The 20,000-nt window shown below is 41.3% G+C and overlaps 4 protein-coding genes across 7 annotated transcripts in view; 1 reads left to right on the forward strand and 3 right to left on the reverse strand.

The window, feature by feature from the left end:
- Positions 1 to 1,107: 1,107 nt before the first annotated feature.
- On the reverse strand, positions 1,108 to 5,277 carry si:ch211-244b2.3 (uncharacterized protein LOC557230 homolog). Of its 3 annotated transcripts, none has more exons than XM_068717383.1 (11): positions 4,638 to 5,277; positions 4,517 to 4,556; positions 3,918 to 4,047; positions 3,687 to 3,831; positions 3,480 to 3,600; positions 3,299 to 3,377; positions 3,042 to 3,141; positions 2,678 to 2,783; positions 2,457 to 2,538; positions 1,935 to 2,104; positions 1,108 to 1,828 (listed from the first exon to the last, which is right to left on the reverse strand). In XM_068717383.1, the coding sequence occupies exons 1-11, from the start codon at positions 4,638 to 4,640 to the stop codon at positions 1,767 to 1,769; spliced, it is 1,038 nt and encodes a 345-aa protein (XP_068573484.1). In that variant the 5' UTR covers positions 4,641 to 5,277; the 3' UTR covers positions 1,108 to 1,766. The 3 variants fall into 3 exon arrangements, with proteins under 3 accessions (XP_068573484.1, XP_068573482.1, XP_068573485.1); XM_068717381.1 differs by having other exon boundaries at positions 2,331 to 2,538; XM_068717384.1 differs by lacking the exon at positions 2,457 to 2,538.
- A 72-nt stretch (positions 5,278 to 5,349) lies between these two features.
- Positions 5,350 to 9,203, reverse strand: si:ch211-244b2.4 (uncharacterized protein LOC541512 homolog). 2 transcript variants are annotated; one of them, XM_068717385.1, is made up of 10 exons: positions 9,099 to 9,203; positions 8,136 to 8,227; positions 7,745 to 7,946; positions 7,348 to 7,492; positions 7,112 to 7,244; positions 6,903 to 7,023; positions 6,735 to 6,801; positions 6,544 to 6,646; positions 6,341 to 6,461; positions 5,350 to 6,033 (listed from the first exon to the last, which is right to left on the reverse strand). In XM_068717385.1, exons 1-10 carry the CDS (start codon positions 9,112 to 9,114, stop codon positions 5,972 to 5,974), a joined length of 1,062 nt encoding a protein of 353 aa, XP_068573486.1. In that variant the 5' UTR covers positions 9,115 to 9,203; the 3' UTR covers positions 5,350 to 5,971. The 2 variants fall into 2 exon arrangements, with proteins under 2 accessions (XP_068573486.1, XP_068573487.1); XM_068717386.1 differs by lacking the exon at positions 5,350 to 6,033 and having other exon boundaries at positions 6,353 to 6,445.
- Positions 9,204 to 10,071: 868 nt separating this feature from the next.
- si:dkeyp-38g8.5 (uncharacterized protein LOC568385 homolog) lies at positions 10,072 to 12,786 on the forward strand. The gene is made up of 4 exons (XM_068716738.1): positions 10,072 to 10,219; positions 10,765 to 10,858; positions 11,184 to 11,271; positions 11,357 to 12,786. Exons 1-4 carry the CDS (start codon positions 10,147 to 10,149, stop codon positions 12,083 to 12,085), a joined length of 984 nt encoding a protein of 327 aa, XP_068572839.1. The 5' UTR covers positions 10,072 to 10,146; the 3' UTR covers positions 12,086 to 12,786.
- A 479-nt stretch (positions 12,787 to 13,265) lies between these two features.
- Positions 13,266 to 20,000, reverse strand: part of epyc (epiphycan) — a 10,324-nt gene continuing 3,589 nt past the window's right edge. The window contains exons 2-7 of the mRNA XM_068716737.1: positions 18,139 to 18,322; positions 15,455 to 15,571; positions 15,127 to 15,285; positions 14,834 to 15,036; positions 14,614 to 14,709; positions 13,266 to 13,454 (exon numbers count right to left, since the gene is read on the reverse strand). Coding sequence (XP_068572838.1) covers positions 13,284 to 13,454; positions 14,614 to 14,709; positions 14,834 to 15,036; positions 15,127 to 15,285; positions 15,455 to 15,571; positions 18,139 to 18,322 — 930 coding nt within the window. The 3' untranslated portion in view covers positions 13,266 to 13,283. The remainder of the gene's footprint in view (positions 13,455 to 14,613; positions 14,710 to 14,833; positions 15,037 to 15,126; positions 15,286 to 15,454; positions 15,572 to 18,138; positions 18,323 to 20,000) is intronic.

Here is a 20,000-nt window from a genome sequence, read left to right on the forward strand (position 1 = left end):
CTTTTTTTTTTTTCTTGAATTTGACATCAAAGCAAGCATGTTGAAAAGGGAAGGGTTAGTTTCATCTGGTCTAAGTGTGTTGACGACCATTTCATCTTTTTTGGGAACAAAAATTCAATTGTATCAATTTCTGTAAATGCAGTATGAATGGTTTATCAGTGTCTTATAGTGGGATAAGTTGTGCGAAGTAGCTTTTACAGCGGTGTCCTTCTAACAAGGCGATTGTGCCTTCCATGGGTACATGTGTAGGACTCGACACTCATCTGTTACTCAGTATTAATATGTTCCCTTTTTAATCAGCTGTCCGGCATTAGCTTCTCAGATTATTTGTTGCATGTTACTGAACTTGACCACGAAAAAACATCTGAAGTTTGATTTTCAGCGTCTTTTTTTTTTTTTCCAACAATGATTCCATGACGTTTTTTGATTTCACACATCCAGCTGGATTTTCTCCTGTTGACCAATTTGTACAATGATGAAGATTATCACAGTATATTTTCATTTCAGCACTACAGGACCCCGTGCTGGCGACATATGATTATGAAGTGTAAAAATATATATATAGTTATTTAAAGATGGATGATCCTCGTGATAACGGTGAAGAGGCCTTAGATGAGTCGTGTGCAATAATCCTCACTGGTTGTTCAGGGCGCACGTCGACCGTGTCCTTCCGACCTACAATGATCACACAGGTCTGTCTCATTTTCTAAAAAGGCTGAACATTAATGTCCACTCATTCGAAATCTTACTTCTTTTTTTTTATTATTTTTTTTTGAACGAGGATCGCACCATTTTCGGGTTGTTGGATGCACCTTGGTCACACTGTGCTTCTGCTGACAATGATTGTCGTTAACATGCTGAAGTGTGTATCGCCTGTTATTGGATCGACTTTAGTTTTTGTGTAAAGGTGACACAGTTACAAGGTGACCCCCCCCCCCCCCCCCCCCAAAAGCAGAAAACTAAAGCTTATTCTTCTACAAGATCGTTTGTATACCACTGTGGATATATGTGTAGTGTGGCCCTTGTTTTGTGCGTTGAGTTGCTGGTCTCTGAGGTGGTTCAATGAAAACCTGTACATATAAAGGAAAGTACACAATCTAATCCTCCGAGGGTGGTTTTTATTTGTGTGATGGCTTTAGAACACCACATCAGACAGTGGAGTGTCTGTAACTTTTAACTTAGAAAAGAACCGATGACATGGCAGTATGAGCGAACATTTTAAGATTTACATTTAATTAGTAGTTAAGTTAACATCCCTTTGGTTTTTAAGTTAAGACGGGTATCTTATCAAAAGGTAAACATTACAAATGCTCTTAACAAGGCAGTATTCACGAATCGTCAACAATTTAAGATACATTAAAACAGGCAGTTATATGAAACATTGGTAAGCATCTCTTTGGTTTGAGGGGTGTGGAGTCTGTTTCCTCATTAATAAGTTCATTTTCCCCTTACCTTCAAAAAAAAAAAAAAAAGCACTTAATTGATTTAGTGTTTCAATCTCTCGGACAGTTTATAACGAGGTGTCATAGTTGAAGCTGCAGAACCAGAGACATCCACAAAGTAAATCTTGTAAAAAGGAAAAAAAAAAAAGATATATGTATGTTTAAATAATAAGGTCATCCAAAAAGCAAAGAGACGAGGCGGCTTGTGAAAAACAGTACTGAATCGTTCCACTTTGAGAGACAACCTGATGCTGGGCACTGAGGCAACTGTGAGGATCAACATTAAGTTGACCTCCCACCTTCAACCCGTCGGTCGTCCCACTGTCACTGGTTAAGCCGTCGCACTGATCTGGTGGTGGTTGTGGACAGGTTCATCTGACTCATGGCTGCAGAAAGATAGATTTGAAGTAAATCCGGACTTCCGATGCACAGATTGATCCATTGCTGTAACGTTACCATCAGTCTTGTAAGATGTGGATGTTTCCAGCTCACCTGAGAAGTCCAGCTCATAGCTGAAGTCGTTGGTGGTAAACCTCACGGTGCCCGACGGGTTCTGTTGGTACTGGAGCTCGAGGTCCTGACTGGAAATGCTGCTTCCTTTGGAATAATCTTTCCACAGTCCACCGACATCTTGAAATTGCCATCGTGGCAGCGTGCCCGAACTGAAGAACAGACAAAAGATACAGATATAACACTAGTCTAGCTGTAAATGTATAAACAAATAGTAAGGGGATAAGGATTATGTCATGAGGGCTTTTCAAATGAAAGTGTTTTGTGGTATTTAGTTTTTGCCTTTCAAGAAACGTATCTCATTTAATACCACAAAAAAAAAAAAAAAGATTTGATTCTCATGAGTCTTTCTTGTAAATTAAGGGGAAATGAACGTACCCCTGAAATAGAACTGTATTTCTTATATAGGGGGTTTCTAAATGAAGTTGGTTTGGATTCAATTCAATTAAGATGTTTGGTATGTTTTCAGGGATTCTCGTCTCACGGTGAAAGGTCTCTCCTGACCTGTTGTTCTGTTGACTCCCATAGCCAGCAGTCCTCCTCACTGCTCTTGTAGTCCCGATACGGTCATTGACTTGACTCATTCCTATGATAAACCAGTGTACACAGAGTTTTTAATAGTGATTTATACTGCTGTTACGTTTGAGCAGAGGAATGGCTTTTTTTTTAGGTGTGTGTGTGTGTGTGTGTGTGTGTGTGTGTGTGTGTGTGTGTGTGTCCGTTACTTGAAAAATCCAGTGTGTACGAGTGTCTCTTGGTCTTGAAGTGCAGCTGGCCTTGTGGATTCAGCTGGTATTGTCCCTCAACGGCAGCGCTGTCAAATGAACAGACCTACACGGGAATACAAATGAGCACAAATAAGTCCACTTTACAGAGGAAGGCACGTTCAAAGTGTTTTCAATTTGACCACCAGATGCCACTGCTGACTCCCTGCCATTATTCACGAGGACAAAATAACTGTAAATAAGATATATCTTAAAAAAAAAAAAAAATCATACTAATGCATACTATAACAAATGTTTCTGGACGTTTTTCCGTTTTGTTTACAAGTTTCTGCCACAACTACCTGAAGTTCGATGCCTCACTTACATGTGCTTTGTATTCTGTCCATCTCCCCTCGTCTCCCATGAACTCCCACTTGTAGCCTCCATCAGTGAGCTGGGAGGAGGACACTGAGGTGGAGTAAAAGCTGCAGAGAAATAAGAACTTTTATACTCTCAAGTCCTATTTAGTCCTCCTAGATCGACTGATCCGTTTTAGCGCATGACATACAAACATGGGCCTGTACTGAATTCAGGAAATTCAAATTTTAGACTTAAATAGGCCTCCTAGATGAAAAGTCTCACCTCCCTGTGTTGGAAGTGAATTTTGGACGCCTTCGTACCTTCCTGCGCAGGCCTGTGTTGCAGTTTGTTTGCGTCATGGCTGCCGGGTAAAACGCCATCAGTTAGATTTAGGTGTATAAAGACACATTTGTTGAAATGAACGAGCGCACACACGGGCAAAATTGGAAGGAACGTCACACACTGGAGAAGTCGAGCGAGTAGCCAGTCGAGCCCACTGTGAAGCTGAAGGTTCCCCGAGGACTCAGAGCGAACTGACGCTCGACGTTGGCACTGCTGATTGACGAGGACAACGTGTTGGAGCTCTGAGGATGAGGAGGAGAAAGGACACTCGGAGTGTGAAAACCCAAGAGAATCGGATTAAAGGTTCGATGCTCGAGATCTTCCTCACCTGGGATCCGTATTCACGCCACAGCTGGTCATCTCTGAAGTACCAGCCTACGTCCTCCGTCTGGCCCTGACGGAGGAAGCTCAGTCTCTGGACCCCCAGATCTGCAGTTAGGGTCTGTAACTTATCAAAGTCTATGAACACCTGCCTGTGGAGACGCATATGATTATTAAGTTTGATATACTTTGTTGAATGTGACATTGAAAAAAAAACAACAACAACAACAACACTGACCTATTGGTAAAGTCGACTGTGATTCCTTTTGCTCCAGGTTGGCAGTAGTGGGTCTCGATCACGTGGTCGTTGTCAATTGGCAGCCACTGATGTCCATTTGACAGCTGCCACTCATAATGTTTCCCGTTGACTGTAAAACAAAAGAATATGGGAGCTTGTGAGGCATTCATGTCTTTCCTAAATGACCCAGAGCTTTGTCAAATGGCCAACTATAGAAGCCATACGCCAGGTTAATGTTAACTCTTTATTCCTTTACTGTGTGGGGCAGGTGTGGAGCTAAAAAAAAAAAAAAAGGTGAGGCCAGGTGCACTTCTTGTACTGTGGGCAATATATTTCCATGTTTGTAGAGACAATAAAAATAAGGAAGTAAATGACTGACATCGTACAATCTGTCCAATGAGTAACCACGTCAATCTTTTCTGGGGTCACTCTCTCATACTTCAATATAAGTCGTCAATTTTAGATTTTTGTTGCATTAGCTTCTTGTAAACTTAGTGTAAGTCAGTCCCGATCAGAGAGTCAGCTAAAAGGCTGAGACGCGCACCTTCAGGTACAAACGAGTAAATCATAGAGCAGGAATATTAAGATGTCTAACAGACCTGGAGTCTTCTGCCAGTAGCCCATCTCCTCTCCATGTGCCTGTAAGCAACAAATACAAAGACTGTACACATCACAAAGACTCTGTCTTTAGTCCAAAGTGGTTCCGTGAAGTGGACTCACCATGCTGGGAGGAAAAGACACTGTAGCCGAATAATAACGAAAAGGGCAAATTAAACAAACGTGACGCGCGCGTAGTAAAACCTATTGAATAAAAACGTTATACTTGCTTTACAGCGCCTTCACTCTCTCGTACTCAGAAACAGTTTAATTCCACAAGAAGCTTGTGTTTCACTTTCGCTTTAACGCAGCCAGGCGTGTTCACGCACAGATCGCACGCAGCTCACGCAACCAAACCAGAGCAATGACTATAGCCTACGTCAATATGATTTTCTTATTTCATTTTAATCTTCTATTAATTTTGGTGGAGTATTGATAAGAATCTTAGTCTAACTACAGTCAGTCAATATACTCATAGTCAACAAGTTATATAATGATCAATTTAGCCTAATGAGGAAGATTAATCTTTTTTGTAATTATATAGTCAAGAAACAGTAATATTTTTCTTTTTATCTGCCTTATGTTGTCTATACATATTCATTGCCCCAGTTGAGTGACTACTTTGTTTACAGGATAACAGGGCTGTGGAAATGATACATCTATATAATAGTCAGATAACAAATGGAGATTAGTACTAATATCAGGTCTTATTGCCTCAAAAATCACACACACACACACACACACACACACACACACACACACACACACACACACACACACACACACACACACACACACACACACACACACACACACACACACACACACACACAAATATATTTGATGTATTTTATTTATTTGCAATAATTATAACCCTTAAGATCCAAGACTGAACTTCTAATCTTGAGCAAAAAAATAAAAAAAAATAAAACTGAAGAATTGCAGATTTGTATTGCATAATGTAAGCACCGGTGTCACGTAAAACACCTCAAAAGACAAAGCAGAAGCAGCATAATGTTCAAATTTGGCCTTAAAATTCTAAATTAAGTCTCAATTATTCTCTTATATCAGAAGAGGCAGTGTGAAGACATGTGGCAGCATGAGTGTAACGTGACATATCTGTATAATAATGTTGGTTCTATAGTGTCCCCTGGTTTGGCAGTGCGTAAGTTGGTCTAAGGCAGCATTTAGGTGTAGGTTGGTAAACTTCTGAGCCTTTTGACACAGTGGCAGCTGTGGCCCCTATGGCCGACCACGTTTTAAAGAAAAAAAACTGCCTTTAGCGTAATTTAATCTCATCTTGAATTCTGATGTAAACACAATACATTTTCCATAAAGAATAAAAAGTGTGCTCCAAACACCCAAATCATAAACTGCAGATTGATTGTATAAATATGGATATTGCACGATTGTTTGTAGACTTTCTTCTTGAGGTCTTCGAAATCCCATCGAAGTACTCAGACCAGCACACGCCTGATCTTGCGTGAATTCTTGGTCTTGAGGTTAGTCTGGATCATCGCTGCAGGGCAAAAAAAACAAAACAACAAGAAACAAAACAAATAAATAAATGCTATTTCAGGATTACTATTCGTGGAAGTTACAGAATAGCTGAGGGAGTTGTATTTTCTTTGTTCAATTTTACAGGACCATGAATTCATCATAATTTGCAGTTCTTTCACTTAAGAATGAACCGCTTAGAAACGCAACACAGTAAACTGTCTCTATTATCCGTAAATTTGGTAGCAAATAACTTCTTTCCAGAAAATATTCAAGAACTTGCTAGTAAACGGTGAACCGGTAAAACAAAGCGCTACTATTTTCTCAACCTTTAAAGTCCAGCTTGTAGGAGTATCCCTTCACTTTGAAGATCATGCTGTCCTTGGGGTTTTGCGCGTACTTCCTCTCGATGTTGTCGCTGGTTACGGAGCATTCTGTTGAAGTGCCCCTCTGTTGAAACCATTCAAGTCATCCCGGTTTCTCTTATTTAAAAGACAAAGTGTTCTCGGCGTAACAGAGCCGGATTACTTACCCTGTGTTTGAACTCGTGCCACGCTCCGCTGTCTCCCTCAAACTGCCACTGTGGTCTGGCGACTAGAGTAAGGTTCTGGACACCTGAGGCTATTTGAGAAACTCTGAAATCGACAACATCCAAATTCTGGATACATTCGGGAAACACGCTTGTTCGCTTTCTCCTTTCTCCAAAACAAAGTCCAAACTCACCCTGCTGCCGCCGGCTGCTGCCGGTACAGCGGTCGACGAGTGACTTTCCTCTTTCTCTTTGTCATTTCTGACAAACGGCGAAAAGAAAATGAAGGTGGTATCTGAGAGGAAACCAACAATGTTCTTCGCATAGTATATAAGTATTCTGCGAACGTTTTGTGACCTCACCTCTGAATTTAATCTCCAAGGTTTCGGCACCGATGGTGAAAGTATAAGAGCTTGCTGGGTTACTCTGGAACTTGTTCTCTATGTCAGAGCTCTTCACAGGACTGGGGTTGCCCTTCGAATCCTGTACAGAAAATAAAAATATATATTCATGAACAAACTGTGTCACACTGGGGACAAAAAGGAAGCTCAACTTGTTTAAATCCATTCACCTTGTCTCCATACTTGATCCACGTTCGATTCAAAGTGCAGTACCAGATCCACACCGTGTTCCCATCATCCAGACGTCTCACTCTCAGACTCTTTCTGAACACTCTCATCCTGTTAAAATCGATACTCACTGCCCTACGGAGAGAGACGGAGAGCGAGGGATAAATCATCAAGCTGTTTTCTTGCGAGAAAAAAAATGTTCAAGCGCTGCGTTTTTTTGTTTTTTTTTAGCTCTTACCCGTATAGTGTGTTGTAGATTTTGATGCTCTTGGTGTGGGGTAACGAGTACTGGGCCTCGAGAATGTGATCATTACAAACATCCAACCAGCTGTTTCCATCATTCAGCTGCCACTGGTAGCATCGGCCATCAGTAAGCTTTGGGTCTGGTTAAAAAAAAGGACAACATTTTAAGCACCGAACAGGCACAAACACTGATTCTTATTTTATTTCTAGGGGGCATTAAAGCTGCACTAATCAACACATTCATATCTCAATAATGGATCAAATGACTATGTTTAATGAGAAAAGTGATGCTTGTATTGACTCAAAAATCACAAATTTGTCTCAAAAGGAAAAATTAAAAAATCAAATAAAAACTTTGAGAAATAGGATCCGAAAGAATCCATTTCTCTCACCAGGAGATCTTGATCGGTCCGAAGCCCTGTTGCTCGCACCAGAGGACTCTCTTTCAGCTCTGGGGTGGAACAGCTTACACTTGGACCCGTGGCGACAGCTTCCTTTCAGGGCATACTTGCAGACGTGCAAGTAAGAGCACCTATCACCTTCCTTGCAGCCCCGGCCGTTGTAATACTTGCAGGGCTCTTCCCCATCATCGAGCTGAAATATGACAGTATAGAAGATCGCTTCCATCACCGGTGAGGAATGTATAGTTATGTTGTACCGTTATGGCAGTAAAACTCTCATCAGCAGCCTAAAATGTGTAAAGACCGGGTTTAAGTGGCTTCACTGATCCGTTCTCATGGCTTTATGTGTGCAATTAGAAAATAGACGCCGACTCCAACAAACCTGAGAATCACTTTCTACGTCCGAGTTTCCGTCACTGTCCGACTCATCACTGACGTCAGATTTGCTTTCAAAAGAGCTTTCCTCATCAGACTCTGGTAAAAAAAAAAAAAAATGTTTGGCAAACACATTAATAATTCCTGACAGCGTGGACCATACTGGCCATTCAGTACATCCCTGCATACACTCTAGATATTTACTATAAAAAGGGCCAAAAGTACACAGACAGATACTTTGTCCAGCTTTTGGTGTAAGGCTGTTTTTCACAGTTTGCTCCAATTAAGGGAACTCTCAATGCTGCAACTTACAGTGGTATTTTACTGATGAACTACTTTCAGCTGTGACGTCATGTTACGATCGTTTTCTGTAGTGCCATTTGTTCAGTGAAAAATAGTGATTGAAATAACGCAAGTAGCATATGATATTCTTGATGGTAAACGTCGAGACACTGTTTATTAAAAGACAGTGTAAGCAGCACCCATTGAAATATATACGGCCATGACCTACACGTTGGCAATTGTTGATAAAAAAAACAAAGTTAGATAAAAAAAAAAAGCGTACGTTTAATTTCACTTAGTCTAGATGAGAAACTCGTGTAAAGCACGACTTTACTATACAGGGTCGCGCTTTGTTTGTACGTGGACACTTTATTAAGAGAGCTCCATGTAAGTAAACGAAACTTAAACTGTATCAAGTTTTACCTCTCGCTACTTTTGATAAATCTGTTTACACAACTCAGAGCTCGTACTTCTTTCAATCGTATTTCCCCTAATGTAGCACGTATAAGTAATCCGTATTACGTTTTGGTTCGATATACAGTTTCGCTTTTAGTACAGTGTCTCATATAAATAAACAATATATATATATATATATATACACAAACAAGTGGTTAAGCATGGGGTTAAAGCTCACGGCAGATAATCACTAGAACACAAATTATTGAGTGATGGTTAAAAAGGTACTTACGATAGGCAGCCGCCATTGTGTGACAACACTTTCGTTTTCGTTATCCCTATTTTTTTATACAGACTCTGCTACACCCAGACGATGTTTGCCAAGAGGTTGGTCCTGCTTGAATCAATCATGGCAACACTGCTGCCAACTGCCAGCTATAAGTTGGGGCAACAAAGACAATGTATAGGGGAGTTATATCATGAAGGCACCGGTGATTACATATATTAGATGTACATCCAAATCGGGACCCAGCAGCCATTTGTCTTTATTATGCCAACCATCAAAACATAAAAATATGTATCTTTTATCTGTAGCTATAGGATTTCAGCAAATAATCCGCTGGTGATATAAAAAGAGAAATACAAGGAATATAAATAAATCAGAGTCTGATTCCTTGACCAAGTATGTGTGCCAAAAAACAGGGCACAGGATGATAAACATCGACATCCAGCTAAGACAAGGACATCAGAGCGTGACGGGGGTACAACTTCCAATTCATTGTGCAACCATGTGTTGTAAAATGACAAATACATAAACCTTGTTCCCTTGTAAATATAAAACACGGATAACTAAACATAATTATGTTGTTATGTAGGTTAAAATGTGTATAGATGTGCATGTCAATGTATGCAAATAGATAACAACATACAACGTCTATATATCAGTGTTATTGTAAACCGTGTATGGTTTACAACACGTGCTGGGATACTGTATAGGTAATGTAAAAACTGTTCGTTTTATATACATTAATATCAATCAATAAATAAACAAATTAAATAGTCGATTGTATGAACGATGGATTTATAAAAACACAGTGGAGTACTTAAAATATACTATGGAATATTATTTTTGTAGTGTGCTTAACCTCCGCAGCACTAGGCGGCGATAGTGAGCTGGTTATGCCGTTGGCGCCTCCCAGTTTACAGGTCACGGTAAAGCACTCTGTTAAAAGCAAGCGAAGAAGAAGATAGGGTCCCTCTGAAGGAGGAACGAGTAGTCTTTTTCTTACGAAGGGCACTTGATAACAAGGCCAACCCGAAGAAACGGAAAATAAGAAAACATGGAAATCAGCGATCACGCCTACACGAGCACCACTTATGATAAAGTCAGCCCCGTGGAGTTCACTTATAAAAGTAAGTACAGGCAGCAAGAAATACCACGTGTTATTCAAGCTAGCTGACGTACTTGGAGCTAGCTTGGGCACCTAGCAAGTGTGCTCCACGGTGAAAGTTCCCAATAAGCACGCATTCATGCAACGATTAAAAGTGAATGTAGTTGACGCGCATTTCTCAGTTGGCCTCCAGTGGTGTTGTGTAACATCGTCTAAATGAGCTCGAGGCAACACGCCAAACTTATTAATACACTCACGTTCACTGTTCATTGATACCTGACACTTGTTGTAAAGTACAACTAACAGGTTGTGCAGGTTATAGGATAAGATTGTGCTAATAACTCACCTGAAATAAAAGTATTCTTTACTCTTATTTTGTAAGAAAAAAATGGGCATTAATGCACTGCACATAATAACCATAGTGTTAAACACGTTTTTTTCTTTTCTTTAAGTGCTGATGTTGTATTCGCAGTTGAGAATTGTGGACTTGCAGTTTTTTTCTTTTCTTTTATTCTCCATTTGTGTTTCACTCATTTCTAACTCGTTTCTTTTCTCTCTCCCTCTCAGTGAGTACGAATGAAGTGGAAGACTTTGTGAAGCTGAGGGTTTCTAATAATTACCTCTTCTCTGGAAAGAGAAATACTTCCATGTGGGCATGGAGGTATGACAGCAAGTTAAAGCTCTGAGAGACGTTGCACGGTCTAAATATGTAGAAAGAACCATAATGGCATATTCTGCAATGAGATTTGTCTTTGATGGTTTTACACTAAGGCAGCATAAAATCAAATAATGCATGACTGATAATGAATAGATCATCAAAAGTAGTTGACAGACTTTCTGTGAAATTGACTAGTCGAGATATATATATAGATATAGATATATATATATATATATATATATATATATATATATATATATATATATATATAAACTAATTGCTTCAGCTCTGATGTTTTTGTGTGCTATTAAGATGATTATATTTTCAGAGCCATCCTGAAACATATGGGCTTGCAGCACAAGATGACCCACAGTCAAGCATCCAAAAAATGGGAAAACCTGAAGAAGAGATACAAGGTACAGTAACAAAAAAACACAAACGAAACCACTGAGATTCATCAAGTATTTAAACAATTCATCGCCCTCTCCTCTTCCTCCTCAGGGGCTAAAGAACCCGTCGGATGGAATGAAAGGGATCCCTGACGCGTGGCCTTATTTCAATCTGATGGACGACGCCATGGAGGGTCGGCTGGAAGGCGACGCCCCCATCATCAAGACCTTCCCCACCAACGGCCATTTCCCGCCCACCCCCAAACCCAAGAAGAGGAAGGTATCCGTGGTGGCGAACTCCCCTACGGCTGCGGTAGCAAACGGGCCGGAGATCGAGGTTTCCCTGAACGGAGATGAGGACGAGGAGGCGCTGGAGGAGGGAAGCCGGGAGATAGATCGCGCCATGCTAGAGATTGAGCACGGGAGGGACACGATGGACGGCGGAAGGCGGGTGATGGAGAGGGAGAAGCGGGTGATGGAGCGGGAGGAACAGGTGGTGGAGAGGGAGCGGCAGGTGCTGCAGAGGGAGAGAGCGGCGCTGGACAGGGAGGTCGCCGCTCTGGACCGAGACCGAGCCTCGCTGGAGAGAGAGAGGGCGACGGTGGAGAGAGAAAAGGCGGTGATGGAGAGGGAGAGGGCGCTGGTGGAGAAGGACAGAGATGGCGTGAGGAGGGACCGGCAGGCTCTGGAGCGGGAGAAAGCCCGGCTGGACAGACTCTCTGCAACCAAAGAAAGGACTGAGGAGGTCCCAGAGGACAGCAGCGAGGCCAACGACTCGGTTCTCGTGGACAGAAAGGAGCATTTCCTCAACTTGTTTGAAAAACTTATTGAAAACTTTTGATTCCCTCGGGGTTGTTTCGGCACACGACGTTCCCTGAAGAAACCTATTTCCACCTTGGCTGCATCGATTCAAAATGCACTTCACCCACAAGGCGTCAATGAAAACTTTGAGCCACTCCTGGTTTGGAGAGGTCTTCACAACAACTTTATTCACTTGTGGTTATTCCATACAGAGTACACAATAGCAAGCTATTGGCATTATTCTTAACCCCATCCACAATCAAAAACAACACCCCCCCCCCCCTCCCCCCAATCAAACAATAGTCTTTATTCGATCGACTCTAGACATTAGAGTCTTTGCTATCGGCTATTGTGCACGGTTAAAACATCACTTTTTTTTAAATGTTATATACCAAATATTGCAGTTCATGTAAAAAATCTTTTTTCAGAATATATATTTTTTTATATTACAGTACAGACTTTACAACAAATGATCGTGTTTAAATGCGTCTTTTATTGCATTAGATAATCAATTTACCTTCCATTAAGCTCCAGCTTCAATAAGTTTATGCTAGTATACATTTCCAAAAGTGTTAAGATTTGTCAATAATATTAATATTTTTATTTTTTATTTTTACAAAACAAACATTTAAACAGTATTACTGGTTGTATTTTAAATTTTGCCAGTCATGAACAGACACTAAACAGACACATACATGCCATTTGAGGATGTATATAATAAACAGATTTCTCCGAATGCCACCTATTGTTTTCTCTTCATCAAGTTGCGGAACAGTTTGGCTTTTGAGAAAGTGTGTGTGTGTGTGTGTGTGTGTGTGTGTGTGTGTGTGTGTGTGTGTGTGTGTGTGTGTGTGTGTGTGTGTGTGTGTGTGTGTGTGTGTGTGTGTGTGTGTGTGTGTGTGTGTGTACACGCGCATGCATCTTGATAGGTGAGGGAACGTGAGACTGACGGGTTTTTTTTTAGTGTGTATCAACAACAAAAGAAGAAGTAGAGCAGTGTCTCACCAGAATCTGACTCTGTGTGTCTTTGTGGATGTTTATGGAATATAATTATTATTATTTTTTTTTTTTTACTGATCCATATAGTAGAAGTCAGCAGCACGCGTGGCAGTTTGCAACTGCACTTAATTGATTGTTTGAGGAGTGATAGACGGTGTATGCATGTCTGTCATGTGTGTCAATATGTACAAGGATGTGTGCATGTGGTTGTATTGGTGGGAGTCAGTGGGCCTGCGTGGTTAAATGAGATCCCCGATGGGTATGCGGGGCAGGCAGACGTAAGCCTGCGGGGTCCTGCTGAGGTTGATGGGGTTGCCGTCCAGACGGATGTCCTCCAGTGCGTTCCGGATGTAGTTGAAGTCTTTCAGGTTGCAGAACGTGTCCTCGTGCATCATTTGAATATTGTTACGCTGCGAAAGAAGACGGCGGAGGATACAGAATGAGATATCACCTCCATACGTACAAGACTTGCCAATGGAGACATTGGATCATTATAGATTAGAATGGAGCCTGTAGGGAGCATTGGCAAATTATGGCAAGAATTCAGATTTTCTTTTTTTTTTTTTAAATAGTCACTTAGTAATGATGTCTTTCCCCTCCATTTTGGAACTCTTTGAATGCTAGTCTTCAAGTCTTACTTCTGAAATGCAAAGTTATTTGTAAAACGTTACATTTTAATTTGTTAAAGGAGAGTAGGGAAGGGAAAAATAAATAAAACTCAACTTTATTGTCAGACCGACACGTTTCATCTTGTGGCCTTCATCAGGGTGAAGCTGCTTTAATTTGTTGAAAGCAAAAACCTAAATAGACTCGATAAGATGTTTTGAAAGGATTCATATTCAAATGGGTCGGATACTGGTGTCAGAGAAAATAAACCCTAATCCTATTCCACCCTCAGTTTCAGGGTTTTCCTGTTTTTGCGAGGGGGATGAATCTTGTTTCAGGAGCTATTCAGTGACAAGCGCTTGCAGCGTTTCAACACCTGAAAGGAATTTTTCATTCAAGTCACCTACTTAAAGGCCATGCTCCTCCCACACAGGTGTTTCTAGTTACTTTGCCTAATTACACCACCAAGTGGTCAGCTTCTCATTGGTTTGGGAAGTTTTGTGACATCATGTCATTTTGGCATAGCTCCGCCCACGTTAGCATGAGCGGGGGACTAATCAGGCCAAAGTGAAAACACCTGTGTGGGTGAACAGCACCTGTGATGTATTATTCCAGATTGCCTTCTCAGGAGTTACAAATCAAATTACAACCATGAAAGATACTTTCACTGCAATATTCCACCGACACATGTAAAATGCGTACTTCCCACAGTTAAAGCCCTTTAAATAACTTTAATTTCCCTCCTTTTCCAACCGCAGACTCTGACACATACAGACTGGACTATACAGGCAAGAGGCCGCCCGTCGCAAACTGCGGAATTCAAAATAGCCCAACGGAATATGCTGTTTGTGACCCATATCAAATTGGAATAATGTCACATTTGGAATAATAGTGGAATTTTACTGTGCATGTAAACATGGTAGCGGTGGGGGCTGATGAGTCAGGAGGCCAAAGCAGATGTACCTGTAGGTGTAGAGACCGCAGGCTGTCTGGTAGAGGCACGGGGATGTAATCAATGTGGTTGTCTGTGAGGTACAGGTACAGCAGGCTCGTCATATCCTGGATACAAGGAGACAAGATATAAGTCGTTATTAAAACGTCAACAAGCTGATATTGACCGATATATATACCGGCCTTCACCGATTGGGCTCGAGTGCGTGACAGGAATCGTGGGTGTACGTACTTTGAACGCCTCTTTGTGAATACCCTTGCTGCCAATGTTGTTATGGCTGCCATCGATCAGGCTCATGCTCTCTGGGAGGGCAGGCAGCTGTGAGATATGGTTTTCTCGAATCACCAGCTCCTCCAGCTCAGGCAGACCCAAAAAGGCTCTGTCATCGATGGACGTTATCTCGTTGGCGGTCAGGTCGATCCTCTTCAGCTTGCCTGGAAGGAGGCAACAAAAGCCAACAAGAGATCAGCTTTATATCTGGTCCTGAATGGCTCCAATATTTATTTATTTCAATTCAGACATACTCATGAAGGCGAAGTCGGACTTGTTGATCTTGGTGATTCTGTTGTAGCGGGCGTAGAAGTGAGTGGTGTCTTTGGGCAGAGGTGGAACGCTATCTAGCTTCAAGTCATCGCAGTAGACCGAACCGCCGAGGCACGTGCACAGCAAGCAAGTGGGCATACCTGGAGGACATGGAGCAGAAGGAGGAGAGGAGGAGAGGGAGGGAATAAAATATGGAAGAAGTAAGCGGTAGAATGTTTTTCAGAGGATTTAGGGTTTGCAGACAAGTTCTAAACTGACATTTTGTATCCCCCTTCTCTGAATTCAATGCCTGTGTTGTTAAATACTGACCTTTCCTGTCAATCACAGGCTCTTCGGGCTCGTCGGGTTCACCAGAGCTCACTGACCCTTCTACACCGCCAGTACCCTCCTGAGGGGTTTCTGGTGTAACTGGAAGCAGCCCCTCCTCTTGTTAGAGACAAGATTAGGTGTTAAAGAAACAGGTTAGATCAGAAATGGGCAGGTCTGGCAAACAGCAGCCTGTTTGCCGCAGTGATAAGTAACATAAAGTATGTTAGCAGTGTTAACTAAGTGTTTATGACATTTAACTGGTGAATAGAAGTTAAATGAAAATGGCTTTTTGGTGTTAATAGCGTGACGTTTGTGACCTGCTGAGTGGTCAGCAAAGAATAAAAACTTTGAGGGAAGCCAGTTCAAATGGTTTCATCGTTTGAGTGCCAGCTACCGGCTTTAGATAACCACAACTGACTTATGGGAAAATAGTTCATTGCTCAAGTAATGCTACCATCCCTCCTCTGCAGACGCGATGCCAATGCTGGAACCAGTTCCTGCTAAAATTCTTACACCGTTCTAAGCGTTTCCATTTCCAAAAGATTCTTGCCCTGTAAAATTGGCTCTTCTCAATTTAAAAGGTTTTTTTTGTAAACAAACAAGAAAGTTTACATTCAATGTTTTTCACCAAAATATGTATTATATTTATATTTCTGAGGTCTAACAATTGTGATGAATTCGTTTTTGTTCTCATATAATGCGAAAAGCTGATTTGTTTTGAGTTATTAAATTCCCACATCATGGATGTATTATATTAACTGACTCAAAGATGGTGCATATTCACTTGAATTAAAAATACTCGTGTTTATTATTCAGTAGCCAAAAAAAGTAGTTTTGCTTCTAGGATTGATTCCGTGTACGGCCCCAAGCTTTTCTAGCCTCCAGGAAAGTTTTACGAATATAAAACCTTTATGAATTATATAGTAATGAGACCTTGTTTACTGTCGGAGGTGACCTGTCACAAGTTTTACAGTGTGTTTTATAACGGTGGGCTATGGGGAAATTGCTTTTTGGGATTTATTTTGTTGCCGTACCGCAACTGGCCACTGGGATGAATTGGCTGCAAGGTTTACGTCCACGTTAACTAGCTATCAGTCTCTTCCTTCTTCTGCACGATACTAACAAACTGGAACCCACACCTTAAGACAATGCTCCATAACACTACTAAGAGGTATTGTACTTGTAAAGCTGTGATATTGAGGAAGGAGAAGAAAAAACAAAGCTGGCAAAGCTAATTCACACCTCAAAGGAAGTGAACAAAACTGACAAACAATGACCAGTTATTACAAAGATTCATTGGCTGCCAGGGCCGATGCTGGGCCGGGCAGAACAGTTTTTACCCAGTCTAGATTAGATACTGACCTTTATCAGTGTCAGGGACCAGAGTTACCTCAGGGACCTCTGCGTCTCCAGAGCCAGAGACACCAGAAGCCCCAGAGGATCCAGAGAACCCTAAGTCTCCGGAGGCTCCAAGATCCCCAGAGGCCCCTGAGGTTCCTGAAGCTCCTGAGAACTCCCCTGAAGCACCTGACGCCTCACTAGGGGTAGTCTCAGGAATGAGGGGCAGCTCCTCCTCTTGTTAGAGCCAAGGGTTGGGGTTAGGAGACACGAGATTAGGAAGGGTGGAGGGTGAGATGGACAATCAATCAACCCATTAACCAATCAATCACACTCACATTTTAGATGAGACAAGAGGTGAGGAGAACATTGATTATGAGTAACACAAAAACGATGGAACAGAGTTAACAAATAAGTAAGATTATGAACAAAATCAACATTTAACTACATTAAAAAAACACAGTTAAATGGAATTGAAGACAACAAATCAACAGAGTAAGACACATCAAGAAATACAGTAGAGTTGCCATCTGTACTAACCTCCAGATAACAATGTTATCCCTGAGTAACCGGACTCATCAGAGTCCCCAGAAACCCCAGAGCTTCCAGAGGCCCCTGAGATCAAGAGATCTCCAGAGAACCCAGAACCAGACTGGTCCCCAGACTCTCCAGAGCCCAGGGGGAATTCAATGGAAATCCCAGAGCCAAATTCCCCAGAGGCTCCAGAAATATCCCCGGATCCTGAGAGATCCCCAGATATCAAGATATCCCCAGATAAGTATTCTCCAGATCCCCCCGAGCTCAGGAGCTCCTCGGAGGCTCCAGAGATCAGGATAATATCACCAGAACCCCTGGAGCCGCTGGAGACCAGTAGGTCTCCGGAGCCTCCCGACCCAGAAGCCCCAGAAGTCCCAGAAGCTCCCGAGGCCTCAGACCCTACGGAGCCCCCAAAATCCCCGGACACATGAAGGATGTCAATGGGCGTCAGACGCAGCTCCACCTCTTGTTAGAGACAAGATTAGGTATTAATAAACAGACAGATGAAATGGATCATTAATCAGTTCACAATGATGATCAGGTTAAGTAGTCGAATGGTGACAAATGGACACGGTCATTGAAAAGGACACATTTAACCATTAACAGCTAGTTAAATGGAAGACATGCACAAGGAAAAGATGATTGTTGGAGATGCAGACAACACGTTTAGAAAGTAGATTAGTCTATCTTTGTTTTGGATGTTTTTTGTGGAGACGCTGCTTTGCATCGGCAGCAGGAGGAGCAAGGCCCTCTGTTAAACCCAGTGAACTTAAGTGAGTCAAAGTTTTCGGGTGTGTGCTGTTTCAGACCTTTCTGTGTGTCTGGGCCCATGAGGACCCCAGATCCCCCTGAACCCTGAGGGATGAGCTGGGGTGTTAGGGGCAACTCTTCCTCCTCTTCCTCCTCCTCCTCCTCCTCTTCTACTTCTTCTTCCAATGAGGTCTCAGGTACAGGGTAGTTATAGTCAGGTGGGGCCAGTGTTCCAATCTCTATCTGAGGGAAAGACAGCAGCAGTGAGTCAAAAATGTATAGAGATAGTTTGACTTGACAGCGAGCGTCAATGTTCAAGGCCAAGACATTTTTCTCTATTGCAAAAATAAAATAGTTATCAATGTTTGGTAAAGATGCCAACTTGGTAAAGAGGCCAATGCAATAATGGTGACAGATCAGTTGTACAATGAAGCATAATTCTGAGCAGATGATACAGCCTGGTCATTAAAATGTCCACTGATTTCAAGAGAATAATAGGAATATTGGCGGTTATTACATTTTAACTTATGTGCTCTATATACCCACACACATTAATACTGTACAATAGTCAGAAATTGAATTATGGAGGGAAACATGCAAAATGTTAGGCATCTTGTTGTGTAGTAAGACTTCTGCACCATGTAATCCAGGAGGGACAATATTTTATTAGACAGTTGTTTAATGTATTCAAATAGATGCAAATTTGGAAAATCTAAATCTTTTGCATCTTTTGATTTGTCAAAATCCCAATCGACATTTTAACAGTAGAATTCGTTGTTTGAGGACGTTCACAACATTTTAAACTCTGCTCTATTCATACTATAACAGCACAAATTTCTCCTGATATCCTATTTAGTATTTATTACTTCATAAGCAAAAGTATTGATCCCATCCATTATACAACTTTCATATACAACTATTATAAGCAGAGATATTATACAGGCCAAGACCTATTCGATGCTGAGTAAAAAATTAAAGAGACTTGTGTGATCATCATAGGACACATACAGTGGTAGAATTTAACATTGTTATCATGTAATTTGAGTATAAATGGATTCAGAAAATGGAGGACGGAGGATCAGTTCTTCCCTTCTCTCTCTCTACTGTGATTCAAAACAGTCAAAAGGATAAAAAAAAACAAATCTAACAACAGGAGAAGTTCTGCAGAACTGAGCCAATATAATCTGAGGTGACACAGTACAACTGATGTATTACTGTATCAACGACCAAAACAAAGAACCATGAAGGAACCACTAGATGGCAGCCATGTGTACAGATTTAAGTATCCAATCACCATTCACGTGCAACTCCCAGGAAAGACTATAGTGGACATTTTAAAACAGTGATTAACCTAATTTCACTTGCCATCAACCATTAGCCCTCTCAGTAAGTGCATTTGTAAATTAAATTTGTTTTCCATATCAACAAATTAAAGAACATAGACGGGTATCATGCCATTTAATTTGCCACAAGGAAAGTTACTTTCTTTTCAGACTCTATATGGATTCAGTTTGAAGCTCTTGTTTACATCTACTTGAACTGAAGACAGGAAATGATTGTTGTCAATCCAAGTTTTCCAACATTTCTATTGAAAGGTTGTCAAATCATCCCATGTGAAAAAGCAGTATTTATATTTTACCAAAAAAACAAACCCTAAACTGACTACAACCAGTTTAGGGTTTGCTTTTTGATAAACTTAAGTTCTAGACAAACTGCAGAGGTTGTATCCAAGCGCACAACCATGTCAATGTCTCCTCTAGCTCATTTCAAAATATAAAATGACTTTATAAACAAAGGCTAAGCAGCATTTACGTTTTGCGTTGGGTAACAATTGAAAAGACACCTCTGCCAAACCAACCGCACTTTAAGAATTACAGTCTTTTGTGGTTTCTTCATTAAAAGCTTCAGGTATATCCATCTG

This window comes from Cebidichthys violaceus, unplaced genomic scaffold (assembly GCF_023349555.1).
Source record: "Cebidichthys violaceus isolate CVI_PGR_0920_01 unplaced genomic scaffold, fCebVio1.0.p SCAF_21, whole genome shotgun sequence".
Classification (NCBI taxonomy): domain Eukaryota; kingdom Metazoa; phylum Chordata; class Actinopteri; order Perciformes; family Stichaeidae; genus Cebidichthys; species Cebidichthys violaceus.

Coding starts and splice junctions, on each gene's coding strand:
- si:ch211-244b2.3 (XM_068717381.1), bottom strand. Junction 2,539..2,677: donor GTACACACTGGATTTTTCAA/GTAACGGACACA, acceptor GGTTTATCATAG/GAATGAGTCAAGTCAATGAC. Junction 2,105..2,330: donor AATACAGTTCTATTTCAGGG/GTACGTTCATTT, acceptor TCTGTTCTTCAG/TTCGGGCACGCTGCCACGAT.
- si:ch211-244b2.4 (XM_068717385.1), bottom strand. Junction 6,647..6,734: donor CAGCAGCCGGCGGCAGCAGG/GTGAGTTTGGAC, acceptor TGTCGATTTCAG/AGTTTCTCAAATAGCCTCAG. Junction 6,034..6,340: donor CTACAAGCTGGACTTTAAAG/GTTGAGAAAATA, acceptor TTTGCCCTGCAG/CGATGATCCAGACTAACCTC.
- si:dkeyp-38g8.5 (XM_068716738.1), top strand. CDS start 10,147: ATGGAAATCAGCGATCACGCCTACACGAGCACCACTTATGATAAAGTC. Junction 10,859..11,183: donor ACTTCCATGTGGGCATGGAG/GTATGACAGCAA, acceptor TTATATTTTCAG/AGCCATCCTGAAACATATGG. Junction 11,272..11,356: donor ACCTGAAGAAGAGATACAAG/GTACAGTAACAA, acceptor CTTCCTCCTCAG/GGGCTAAAGAACCCGTCGGA.